The sequence below is a fragment of the Nelumbo nucifera genome, chromosome 2 (genome assembly GCF_055504915.1).
Source record: "Nelumbo nucifera cultivar China Antique chromosome 2, China Antique-T2T, whole genome shotgun sequence".
In the NCBI taxonomy this organism is placed as follows: Eukaryota; Viridiplantae; Streptophyta; class Magnoliopsida; order Proteales; family Nelumbonaceae; genus Nelumbo; species Nelumbo nucifera.
In genome coordinates this window covers 29,217,783-29,230,068 of record NC_142650.1, presented here as the reverse complement: position 1 = coordinate 29,230,068, position 12,286 = coordinate 29,217,783, and the positions used below count along the sequence as shown (strand labels likewise).

The following is a 12,286-nucleotide window of genomic DNA, read 5'->3' as shown; positions in this document are numbered from 1 at the left end:
TGAGTTTGCCTTTGATTATACATTTATACCTGATCAATGTATGCCTATCCATCACATTCCCGATTCCTCAATCTCAAGGTTGTGACTTGTAAGGCGAGGTATGATCAGGTGATGCTCCTCCCAGACCCAAACTGTATCTAGAGGCATTGGCATTGCTTGTGGGACCTGGGTCAGATTTAGATCGGAAATTTTTGGTTTATTTTATTAATGTTTTATGCTTGGCGTAAGCAGCATGATTTGTATGATGCTTGATTCAGTAATTATATTTGCGCTCCTACAGGAGGTTAATAAAGGATCTTTCTCTCGGATCTGCTACCCACATTCTTATGCATCGAATACTACAGCTGCGCATTGGGAATATCTCCTTTGTCCATATTCTCAATACACAACAGTGGTGTTCTGTGAGTAGAGACGTTATGTAGGCAAATGATGATGCCTTCCTCCGGTTTAAAGGCCAAGAATTTTATCTAGGGTCCCCAAATTTCTATGACGACTGATCTCCTAGATAAATGGTTTCCTTTCAATCCATTTTGGTCAACAACTAATTAGAGGTGCTGGGCCATTACAGCGTGGCCGAATAAGCCTAAGGCTTTGTCTGCCGCACAGCAAATTGTAAACACATTTCACCATGTGGCTACACAATACATCAATAAATAATTGAACTCTTTTTTATTTTGGGTACTTTCGAGTTTTGAATGATATGATCCATCCCAAATTTTCTACTGAATCATTATTGGATCAGTGTCATGTAAACAGATTTATTAGCTGAGCATTTCTCATCTTTGATAAAAACCTAAGACTTGTTACTTCAGATCACTGTACATCATGCAAGTCTCATCTTATCTGCGGAGCATTTGGGGGCCTTTCTTCCTAAAAGCCAAGTTGAAACCATTTGGATTTGGTGTCTCAAGTTTAGCTTCTCCTTAATTATTCAGAAAAAAAGTTTAGCTTTTACCTTAAGGATAATTTTCGGTTGTTTTATCAGATAAGCAAAAGCTGTCTTCTATTTGTTTTTGGCTTTTGCATTTTCTTGGTGTTTTTTAATGATAAATCCATGCGTTGTTGTGCTCATAAAACACTAAAAAATCAAATTGAACTGAGAAAATCCAGTTTATCAAACCAATCGGTTCGGTATTTTTAAAAAATTGAATGAACAGTTTGATTTTTTGTTAGCCTAAAAAACTGACGGATAAATATATTATATTATAAATATAAAAAACCAAAGAACCGGAACTGGTCAACCAATTAACTGGTTGATTTGATTTGTTTTTGGTTCAGGGGTTTTCAAAAATACTAGTTCAGTTTCAAAAAATACCCCACAGTTCCATTAACTGAACCGTAAGCACTGCACAATTTAGAACTTTTAAGCTTCCCTTTAAATGCCAATAATGCCCTCATATGTTAAATGACTATAAACCTTTTGAATATCTCAAATGTCTAAATTGCCCTCAACTATTTCGTCGTACGTTAAAATGACTGGAATGTCCCAAATGCTTTTAAAACCCAGATTTATATCTTCTCCCACTTGTTATTGTCCATTTACAATAAAATTAATTATCTTGCATTTTGCATTATTTTATATGTATTTGTACAGTATATATTTGTGTTCGTACTCCTTTCAAACTGAGCCTTAATTACAAACAGTGTTGGTTGCAATGCTTTTGGTAAGGCTGTATTTGATTGCAGTGCAATTTTATTTGCACTAATACAAATGCATGGGAATGCAAATAAAAAAGATGCAAATTGTTATTTAATTTTGTGGTTTTACTTTATTTTGATTCGTGTCTTAATTTACTTCGTTTATGCTACAACCAAATAAGATAAGCAAAAATTTGAAACAAAAATAAATCAGAATTTACACTCAAATAATTTGTATTGCCATTATTTTGCATCAGTACAAATTTATTTGCATTGTAACCAAACACGGCCTAAGCAATTTAAGGAATCCAGGTTCCAGAGCATACTATGTTGGATTTCAAAGCTATGCAGAAACAATTCCAATTTCTTGCTTTATGCAGAAACCATTTTCTATCCATCCACATTCTATAGTCTCTACTGTCTATATAAGTCTCAATTTTAAAAGAGTATAAATATAAATATATAGAGTGCAAAGCCCTGTATTTTGCACCGTATATATATATATATACTCTTTCCAAACTGAGCATAAGGTTCTCTTCATGTGGCACATTAATTTACAAAGGCATGCCTTCAGCATTAATTGTTACTATTATAATATACCCTATGCCATGGTTCTCTCCATGTGAAGAAGGCATGTCTTCAGCAGTAAATGTTACTGTTATAATATAAAGTTCATAGACAAACGTGTAGGCAAGAAGAGCGATGTGGAGAGTAAAGGGGGGGAAGCTAAAGCTTCAGTGCTCACAAAACCGTGTTTACACTTTAAAAAAGTACTTTGTAATCTTGTATCGAAAATATTTTTCCATAAAAAAGAAAATATAAATATAGAGATATTCTCAATACACAACACAACAGTGTAAATACACTGTACAGTCTTATAAATATCAAGTCCATCTCAAAATAAAACTTATCGTTCTTGTTCTTGTCGTCATCATCATCATCATTGAACCTTATCTAATTATACGGGGTCGATTATTAGTGTCATCCATGTCTTTTTTGGTATGTCCTTTTTGTTTTTCACTCATTCAACTTGCAATAGATTGTGGGGTTTATGGTTTTGTATGCATACATTTTTATGCACGTGATTAAAGTATGTTAATCTAATTTCTCTCATTTTATCACCTTCCACTTCAACTTCAACTATTCCTGAATTTGACCCTATTCTTTCCAATTCTATTCATCCAGCATATTATTTGCGTTTATACCATGTTCATTTTTAACATATTTCTTCATTCAACATCAAAGTAAATTATCATTTTTAGGTCCGGGGTAATCTAACCCTAAGCCCAAAAAGTCGTGCAGTTCAGCCAATAAATTATCAACTGACAACGGTTCAACTGTATGGTCCAGTCTGGTTCTGACAACACTGATTCAATCAATATGAGTGCCAGCTTGGTCTGCTCGTCCATCTAGTTCTTGGTAGGGTACCCTTTTCTGTATGTCAACGGCTTCTTTTGGCTCACTACCCTTTTGTTGATTCCGATCCAACTGTCCTTAGCTTCAGATCAGGTACTCCGCCTACACATTTCTGGTGTATGGTACAATCTGTCTTGGCCGTTTTCCACCGTTGACTCCAGAGTCCAGATGCGTTAACGACCAGTTCTGCTCTTGTACCAACCGGTGTGACGGTGACCGCTTTCTGGTGAGAATGTGGCAGTCCACCGGCTAAAAGCTGGTGGTTGGCGCGTTCCCAGTTCTGTGCATCGTCTTCAGCCGTGAAAACGTCCCAAGAAGCTTGGAGTTCACGGAGCCGAGGGCCCCACCGCCGTTTCCTTCCGTGATGTGTTTTTCTCTTTTTCGCTAACTATTCCTTTCGTGAAGGTAATAAAAAGCTTGGGTTCTTGTATAGCTTCTTGGTGGCGTTTACGCTAAAGCTGTGGAACCTAACAACAACCAGAAAACGGTTGGTTCTCATTCCTTCTTCTGCAACCATAGACGCTGTGGATAAACAGAGGATTTCTGGACAGTATTGCTTTGGTAGGCGGTAAATTCCTCTTCTAAAGAAGTTTTCTGGTCAAAATCTGTGTTTGTTGTGAGAAAAAAAGTTGGAACCAGAAGAGTTTTCTCCAGATAAATTGGGAAATACTTGGGCTTCAAAGGCGGATTTTTGGGTATTGGAGGTTGTTTCGTTGAAACAGAATCGGGGGGTTTGTGTTTTGGATTGGATTTCGCAGAGAAGCTCTGTCACGGTCCTAACGGAGGAGAGACCGACCTTCGTTGGGTGAGGGTCTTTGATAGGTAATTGGGTTGGAGCTGCAAGGATTTGTTTAGAAATAAAACAAGGACTCTGGGGTTTGCTTTCTTCTGTCTTGGGGTTTCCAATGGGGAAGTCTGTCGGGAAGAAGAAGAAGAAGCAGGTAGGCGGGAAATCTGGCGAGGAAAATGTGAAGCAGAGCAAAGCAGGACAGCCGAGCTCCAAAGCCTATGACAATGACACAGTTATCTTCATCGCAATGTCACAGGAACTGAAGGATGAGGGGAACAAGCTGTTCCAGAGGAGAGATCACGAAGGAGCCTTGTTGAAGTATGAGAAGGCTCTTAGGTTGCTTCCGAGAAGCCATATAGATGTCGCCCACCTTCGGAGTAACATGGCGGCTTGCTATATGCAGATGGGCATCGATGAGTACCCCCGAGCAATCAATGAGTGCAACTTAGCTCTTGAAGTCTCCCCCAATTACAGTAAGGCTCTGTTGAAAAGAGCGAGGTGTTACGAAGCTCTGAATAGGCTGGATTTGGCCTTCAGAGATGCTGGTGCTGTTCTGAACAAGGAACCGAATAACCTTATGGCGCTGGAAATTGCAGCAAGAGTGAAGAAGATGCTTGAGAAAAGTAGTGTCTGGATGGATGATGAGGGAGTTGTTCTGGCTCCAAAACAGATTGAAGAACCCCCTTGTGCTCCTACTCCAGGAAGATTAGTTAAAGAGAAAGGGAAAAAGAAGAGTGACAAGGTTGTGGAGAAGAAAGTTGAAGATGAAGTGGTTGTGGAGAAGAAAGTCGAAGATAAAGTGGTTGTGGAGGAGACTGTTTGTAATACCAAGGAAAAAGAACCCCCAAGGACTGTAAAATTGGTACTTGGGGAGGACATAAGGTGGGCTCAGTTACCAGCTAAATGCAGCATTCTGCAGGCCAGGGACGTAATCCGAAAGCGATTTTCAAGCTCAAAGTCCTTTCTCATTAAATACAAGGATAAAGAAGGTGACTTGGTTACTATCACTACTACTGAAGGGCTGAGATGGGCTGAAGCATCAGCTGAACCACATGATGCGGTCAGGTTGTACATTGTGGAAGTCAGCCCCCAGCAAGAGCCATTACTGGACGGTGTAGGTAATGGGAAGGTCTATAGGCTTGAGAGAAACAAAGATAATGTTCTGGACAATGGGAGTTTAGGAAAAGTAGGGGAAATAGAAAGAGGGTCTTTTTATATGAATGATTGGATTGCCCAGTTTTCTCAGTTGTTTAAGAACCATGTTGGGTTTGATTCAAATGCATATTTGGACCTTCATGAGCTTGGGACAAAGCTTTGCTCAGAAGCTATGGAGGACACTGTTACAAGCGAAGAAGCGCAGGACATTTTTGATACTTCAGAGAAAAAGTTCCAGGAGATGGCTGCTCTAGCCTTGTTCAACTGGGGAAATGTTCACATGTCCAAAGCAAGGAAGAGGGTGTTCCTCACCGAAGATGCTTCAAGAGAATCTGTATTTGCCCAGGTTAAAATTGCTTATGAGTGGGCACAAAAAGAATATGTGAGAGCAGGAAAAAGATATGAAGAAGCTCTAATGATCAAACCAGACTTCTTTGAAGGTCATCTTGCACTCGGGCAGCAACAGTTTGAGCAAGCAAAACTTTCTTGGTGTTACGCAATTGGAACTAAGGCTAATTTGGAGACATGGCCTTCTGCAGAGGTACTAAATCTTTATAACAATGCCGAGGACAACATGGAGCGGGGATTCCAGATGTGGGAGCAGATGGAGGAGCAACGTCTGAACAAAATTTCCAAACAGAATAAGGTCAGAGTGCAATTGCAGAAAATGGGGTTGGATGGACCATTCAAAGATATATCAGCAGAAGCTGATGAGCAGGCTGCAAACATGAGATCTCAAATAAACCTTTTATGGGGTAAAATTCTGTATGAGCGATCTATTGTTGAATTCAAATTAGGGCTTCCTGTCTGGAAAGAATGCTTGGAGGTTGCAGTTGAAAAATTCGAACTTGCAGGAGCTTCTCCAACAGACATTGCTATCATGATAAAGAATCATTGTTCCATTGGAACTGCAGTGGAAGGTAAGTATGACGGTCTAGTGACCTCAGATCTCTTTTTTCTTTCCTTTCCTTTTTGGTTTAAGAAAGTATGAATTTACATTTTGACCTCTTTGCATTAAATACAGGCTTGGGTTTCAAAATTGATGAGATAATACAGGCATGGAATGAGATGTATGATGCTAAAAGATGGCAGAGTGGCATTCCATCTTTCCACTTGGAACCATTATTTAGGCGGCGGGTTCCAAATATTCATCATATCTTGGAGAGCATGTGAATCAGGGTCTGAACTGAAATTGCATAGAACATTGGAAGATTCAGATTCACTCCTCCATTGTCTGGAATCTGCACTGATGCTGACTTAGGTAATTGTGTCTCCATCATTTCCTCTTTTTCAAATATAGATACCTCTGCTACCATTATGTAGGCATGACTGTAACCCTAGTTTCCACAAAGGGAATCTAGTTTAGGAAGTGCAGTCTATATCAGATGCATGGTTAGATTTATTTAACAGATAATACCCCCTAAAGGGAAAACAGAACAGATGGCAAAACAGGATTCGTGTAGCTGATGCAGTATGGCTGGGATAAGGCTTAGATGATGAAGATGATGATGACTCCTAAAAGAAAACAGGGGATAGGCAATATTGGTTTTAACTTTTAAGGAGTTGATAGGCACTGCACCTAAATATTCATACTTGTTTTTTAAGTTATTGAGATGGTGAGGCCCAGGATCAGATCCCCTCCTCAGGATTCTTTTGCTATTTGTTTATTTTTTCATATTCAGCTGGAAAGATGCCATCTTTTAATTTAGGTCAACAAGCCCTATATGAGCCTTTCTTTTCTGCTATGTTATTGATATACTTGTGATCACTACAACAAAGTAAACAACTTGGATTTTGTAGCAAACATCTATAAACTTTTGTATGGCAATTGACCTGCACTCATTTACATCAAAACCCAGTTTTTATTCACGATTCTGGAGATAAACTTTTGCATGTTCGTTTGCTACTTTACATCCTTCTGGATATCTTGTTGTAGAAGCTTAATGTAACCTGCTTGTCCTGGTCACAGATATCACATTTTTGCCTCTTTACTTCTGTATGATTTCCAGAAGGTTTCAATCTAACATGGAACTATTTGTCATCTTGGTCCAATCTTCTATCCTTGTCTTGTTTACTCTTATCTGCTATGCTTTGTGTTTGAAGTTTCTGAGTTACCATATTCTTTTCTTCTACAGTAGTAGCCTTTTCCAAGGTCAAGTTGGTCCATTATATCTCATCTTAGATGTCAACTTTCAATCCTTTTTTTTCTTGTCTGTAACATTGTGTTCATAATCAAAAAGCAAATGATATAATTGTCTACACCCCATAGGAATGCATGTTTCAAGACTTTCTTAGAAGAAACAAAAGAAAGATATTTGTAATAAACAAGATTTGGAGAAACTTCCTCACAGAAGCCTCCTATTGGTTTCCTGGTGTACAGCTGTATAATATTCTATGTGAACTAACCAAATTTTAACGTTATGAAATTTTAAAGATTAGTAACAAGTATAGAGATTTCCTTCTTAAAGCTAAATTCTTATCTAAAAGATAAGTGGGTAAATTCTTAAGATTACACTTACATGAAACCTCAAAGAACATAACATAAACTAGCAATTCCCATGGATATACATTCTTCTTTTCTCTTTGGAATATCTAACCATAGATTTATCAATGAATTAGATAATCTTGGTCTGATTGGAAGATGACAAGATTAAGCTTTCTATCTCTACCACTGAAGTGCTTAGACCATCCCTAAGAGAAAAAAGCATTGACCTAAGTAACATGATGAGGACTGCATCATTATTACTAATTCCCTTTAGCATGTTTGGTGAAATTCCATAGTTTTGCATATAATTATTAATTAGAGAAAAGCTAATTAAATATTTAATTATTAATTACAGATAATTCTCAATATTTATTCAATGTCAAGAAAGCACTTCAATATTCATTCAGAATGATAGCCTTCCTCCTTGCATGCCTTCTACTTTGTCTCAATTTTTTCTGGGCATCCTTCCTGTTTTAGTTATTTCTTCTCATCACTTGGGAAGTATTGCATCAAAGTCTCTTTTTTCTAGTATCCTTTTGCATAAGAGCCTCACAACTCTCGAGTGGATCTCTTGAGATATAGAGGTGCATGGTCATATGTACTTTGGAGAACTACAGATTTAAATACTCTTTACCTAAATATGGCTGCAACACTTGACAGATGTTCATGATTTGTGTCTTTAGGTCATGAGATTATAGTTGAAACCATTCTTGTAGCATATTAAAAGAGAAAACTGGAACCTTGCCTAGTAGAGCAGCATTTAATGTCCTTTGGAGCTCAATCCTTTCTTTAACATGTTAAAGGACAAATCTCTTTTGGGTCAATTATGTATCCATACTTGCTTGTTTTTCTAAGGCTTAAATCCAATTTAAATTATCATGCACTTTCCAAATGTGCTTTAAGACTAAAAATAAAAATAATCCATTCATATTTGATTCTTTTTTCCCTGAAGTTTATTTGCTTTTGAATTGTTTGCTATGCCTTGATTGAAATTCAAGTGTCAGTTTCTTCTCAGCATTTATAGCTAGGGTGAAATATATTTTTCTTTGTCAATTGTGTGCAGAACTCCTTGCTACCTGGACTGTCATTTGAGTACTTGTGAAGGAAAGAAGGTTTAAGTTTTGCAGTGGAGTTTTCTGCATCAAGCTAAGGAGCTGTTGTATCAATTACTTTCTATTTTGGGGAGAATATCATACCACAAGGATCATATAAAGAAGCAGAAATTTCTTTTTTCTGGTTTCTGCATCTTCACAGAGTTTCAAGTAGTAGGTAGATGATTGGATTTGTAATTTATTCTTGAAGTAGATCTTATAAATGATTTATGGACTCTTTTAGTTCAAAAGTTCTGTAATTTATTCATGTATTGTCAATTTGCCAATTTGCAATTTTTTCAGTTCATTTCATTGTAGTGTAAAACAGTTTTTATTTTCACCCTCATTATGGCTCTATTTGTTTCTTAGGAATTTCTGGGAAGAAAAATATTTCCTTCAGTTGTAGTATTTTCAAACGCTTGTGATGGAGGACGATTTGACCCAACCTATGAAACGGTAACACGTGGACACTGACTCAGCACGAGCGACAGCTCAGCATTGTAGCCTAGTGCGACCAAGTGACGGGCCCATAAAGCAGCTCGCTACATTGTAGCTCACAAAAGGAGGAGCTCGCCACAACACGGGCTCCGAGTTCCCCGAGCTACCTTTGAAGGGACACTCCGAGGCAACTTTAGCTCGCGATCTAGGGGAACTAGCTCGCCCGAGCTCCCAAGCAGACAAGTCATCCCAAGGACCGATCCTATTAAGGCTAATCCTGAAGTATTCCGAGCTCACTGCAAAGTAGCTCGCGAAAGAGCCGCGTGAGCACTCCTCAGGAAGATTCTACCTGACTGGTCGTACCGATCAGACTGCGCCACGTCCCTTACTGACGGCGCAGTCCCTGTCCTTTCGACAGTCTGCGTCCACGTCTCTCAGCAGGCGGAGGCGTGCCTGCCACTTTGAAGACGTGTCAATCACCCGGGCGAGAAATACGTCACAACGGCCACCTGCGCAGCCCTGGTAGGTAACTGTTGTGGCAGGAGCCCAGTGGCGGTTATGCCCAACCTGACATGAACGCCCCTATAAAAGCCCTCAAGGCAGAAGAGAAACTTCTTCTAGAGACTCCTAATCTTTTGAGTATAGTGATAGCGCGCTATCTACACTCTTAGCTTTTACCTTCTCTTTGCTTATACAGAGTACTAACTTAAGCATCGGAGGGTCCCCGTCGGGCAAACCCCCAAGGGATTCTTCTTCTTCTTCGTCTCAGGTATCTTTCAGGAGCCACGTGAGTGCCAGTTAGGAGTGACCGGATCGCGCTACATCATTTGGCGCCATCTATGGGAAACGCTTCGAAAAGCCTTTCTCTAAACTCACATCTCTTTACTATTCAAAAACTCAACACTCATGGCTTCCTCTAGCAACATCGGACGAAGCGCGGAGATGGATAACTCCAGATAACAGCCCCAGCTTCCTACTGTCTGCATCGGACAGTTTACCGTCCCCCTCTCAGCGGATGGGATCTCTAGTTTGAACGTGCCTATTACAGGGGCACCCGTCGTCGCTCCGCTCCCTACTACAGTCGGAGCAACCTTCACCGAACCCTCGGTTGTGCCCCCGGCGGGCGGCCTGAACCAACTGGAAGACTTGATGCAGTGCATGTGGGCCATGTAGGCTCAAATGCAGCAGTTCCAACAGTTTCAGCTCTATCATATGCTACACTAGGTCTCCCAGTACCAGTATCAACAACAATTTCCCCAGCTACCTCAACCTCAGCTTCAACAATCGCAGCTCCCTCCTCGGCACCCTGCCTCGCAGCGAGCTAGGTCTCGCCGTCAGGAGGAGCACCTTTCTCGCCAAGGAGAGGCCCCCTAGAACCCTCCAAGGAGCCAGGCCTCCTCCCGCGGCAGACAAGAAAGACCGGCTACTCCGGCCTCGCCACGGGCAGTCAGGTCAGAAGGACCTCAGCTCACCAAGTCCACGTCGCCTCAGCCCTCCAAACCCGATACCCCCGTTCCTAGAGAACTGGTTCGAGATTCTGGTCGTAGGCTCCAAGCAGGATCCCTCTGTCCGCAGTCATCACCGGCGGCCTGAGCTACTTCCTGCACACGCCATCCCTGATAGCACAGAGGTGAGCAGCACAAACGCCGAGCCCACCAAGAAGCAGAGACGCTGCCGCCGAGCTCGCCGATCGGCCACCCGCGACTTGCCCGAGCTCGGGGGCAAATAAGAGGTAAGCTCGGCCGAAGTCAAGGCTTCCCTACTTTCAGTTCAATCCCCCCTATCTCCCGAGCTCCTAGCAGTCCCAATGCCTAAAGACTTCAAGCTCCCCCCTCTTGACAAGTACGACGGGTCGTTCGACCCAAATGATCACGTAGATGTCTTCCAGTCGCAGATGCACCTAGCGAGAGCCAGTGAGTCGTGCATGTGCGTGGCCCTTCTCCACCACTTTCAAAGGAGTAGCCCGCACATGGTACCGGAACCTGGTGCCCGGATCAATAAGAAGTTGGGCGCAGTTCGCGCAAGCCTTCACATCCCACTTCGTTACCAGTAAGCGGTGCCCGCAAACTGAAGAAAGCCTCCTCAACATAGTGCAGAGAGAGGGAGAATCCATCCGGAGCTATGTCAAGCGGTTCAATGACGCTTGCATGCAGATACCGCACTTGAACCCCGCCGTGCGCCTCGCAGCAGCCAAGAAAGGTGTGACACACAAAGAGTTCAAATGGCACATGGTCATCAACCAACCAGCGACCATAACCGAATTTCTTAAGCTAGCGGACAGGTTCATAGCCACCGAAGAGGAGATCAACCAAAAGGGCGAGGGTGCACCCGAAAAGAGGAAGAGGGAAGGAGAGCCTTCCAGTCAAGGGGACAACCGAAAGAAAAAGGATGCAGCTCGGGGGGCAAAGCCGAGTCAATTGTTTCGAGCTCCTATAGCAGACCAAACTGATTACACCCCACTGAGCGTGAAGCGGGTCGAAATCCTGACGGCGATCAAGGACGCCCCGTATGTGAAGTGGTCACCCCGTTTGAAGGGAAATCCCAATGAGAGAAATAAGAACCTGTACTGTAGCTTTCACAGAGATCACGGTCATAGCACCGAAAATTGTAAAAACCTCTGCGATGAGCTTGAGGAGCTCATCCGTCGCGGATATTTAAGGAACTTTGTACAAAATAATAATAATAATAATAATAAAACAAATCGGCAAGGGAGCACGGTAAGGAGGCTCCCGAGTTCAACAGCAGGCCGGCCGAATAGTCACAAAGGCAGCCTCCAGAAGAGAGGCCGGTTCGGGGCACCATCCACATGATAGTGGGAGGTTCGATCGTCGCGGGTTGTACCTTAGCAGCAGCTCGGACATCAGTTCGTAAAGCCGCCCAGGAAGAACAGAATCCTCCGAAGCGGCCGAGGACAGAAGAGCCAATTTTCTTCACGGAAGATGATGCGCGAGGGGTCCACTACCCCCACAATGACGCACTCGTGATAAAGCTGAGAATCAACGACTTCGAGGTCAGGCGCATACTCGTTGACTCGGACAGCCCAGGCCGGTTGAGCACGAGGCTCCCAGCTCGGGTGAGACCGAAGCTCCCAGGCCGGTCGAGTCCGAGCCCTGTGAGGTAGCAGCCAATGTGGCATCTCTCCTAGTTCGGACAAGCGCGAGCTGGGATGAGGAGCCCTGGATCCTTCACGTAGATGGCTCCTCGAACCAACAGGGCAGCGGGGCCGAAATAGTTCTGCACGGCCCAAGTGGCACGAAACTGGAGTACGCGCTA

At 42.2% G+C, this 12,286-nt stretch overlaps 1 protein-coding gene across 2 annotated transcripts; it reads left to right on the top strand.

The window, feature by feature from the left end:
- Positions 1-3,040: 3,040 nt before the first annotated feature.
- LOC104588590 (protein PHOX1-like) lies at positions 3,041-11,754 on the top strand. 2 transcript variants are annotated; one of them, XM_088899450.1, is made up of 4 exons: positions 3,041-5,919; positions 6,024-6,260; positions 8,548-8,753; positions 8,945-11,754. In XM_088899450.1, the coding sequence occupies exons 1-2, from the start codon at positions 3,960-3,962 to the stop codon at positions 6,170-6,172; spliced, it is 2,109 nt and encodes a 702-aa protein (XP_088755576.1). In that variant the 5' UTR covers positions 3,041-3,959; the 3' UTR covers positions 6,173-6,260; positions 8,548-8,753; positions 8,945-11,754. The 2 variants fall into 2 exon arrangements, with proteins under 2 accessions (XP_088755576.1, XP_010244885.1); XM_010246583.3 differs by lacking the exon at positions 8,945-11,754 and having other exon boundaries at positions 8,548-8,919.
- Positions 11,755-12,286: the final 532 nt, after the last annotated feature.

Bases quoted from the DNA above. Each gene is read 5' to 3' on its own strand.
- LOC104588590 (XM_088899450.1), top strand. From the start codon at position 3,960: ATGGGGAAGTCTGTCGGGAAGAAGAAGAAGAAGCAGGTAGGCGGGAAA. The intron at 5,920-6,023 runs GTAAGTATGACG...CATTAAATACAG, and splicing joins CATTGGAACTGCAGTGGAAG to GCTTGGGTTTCAAAATTGAT.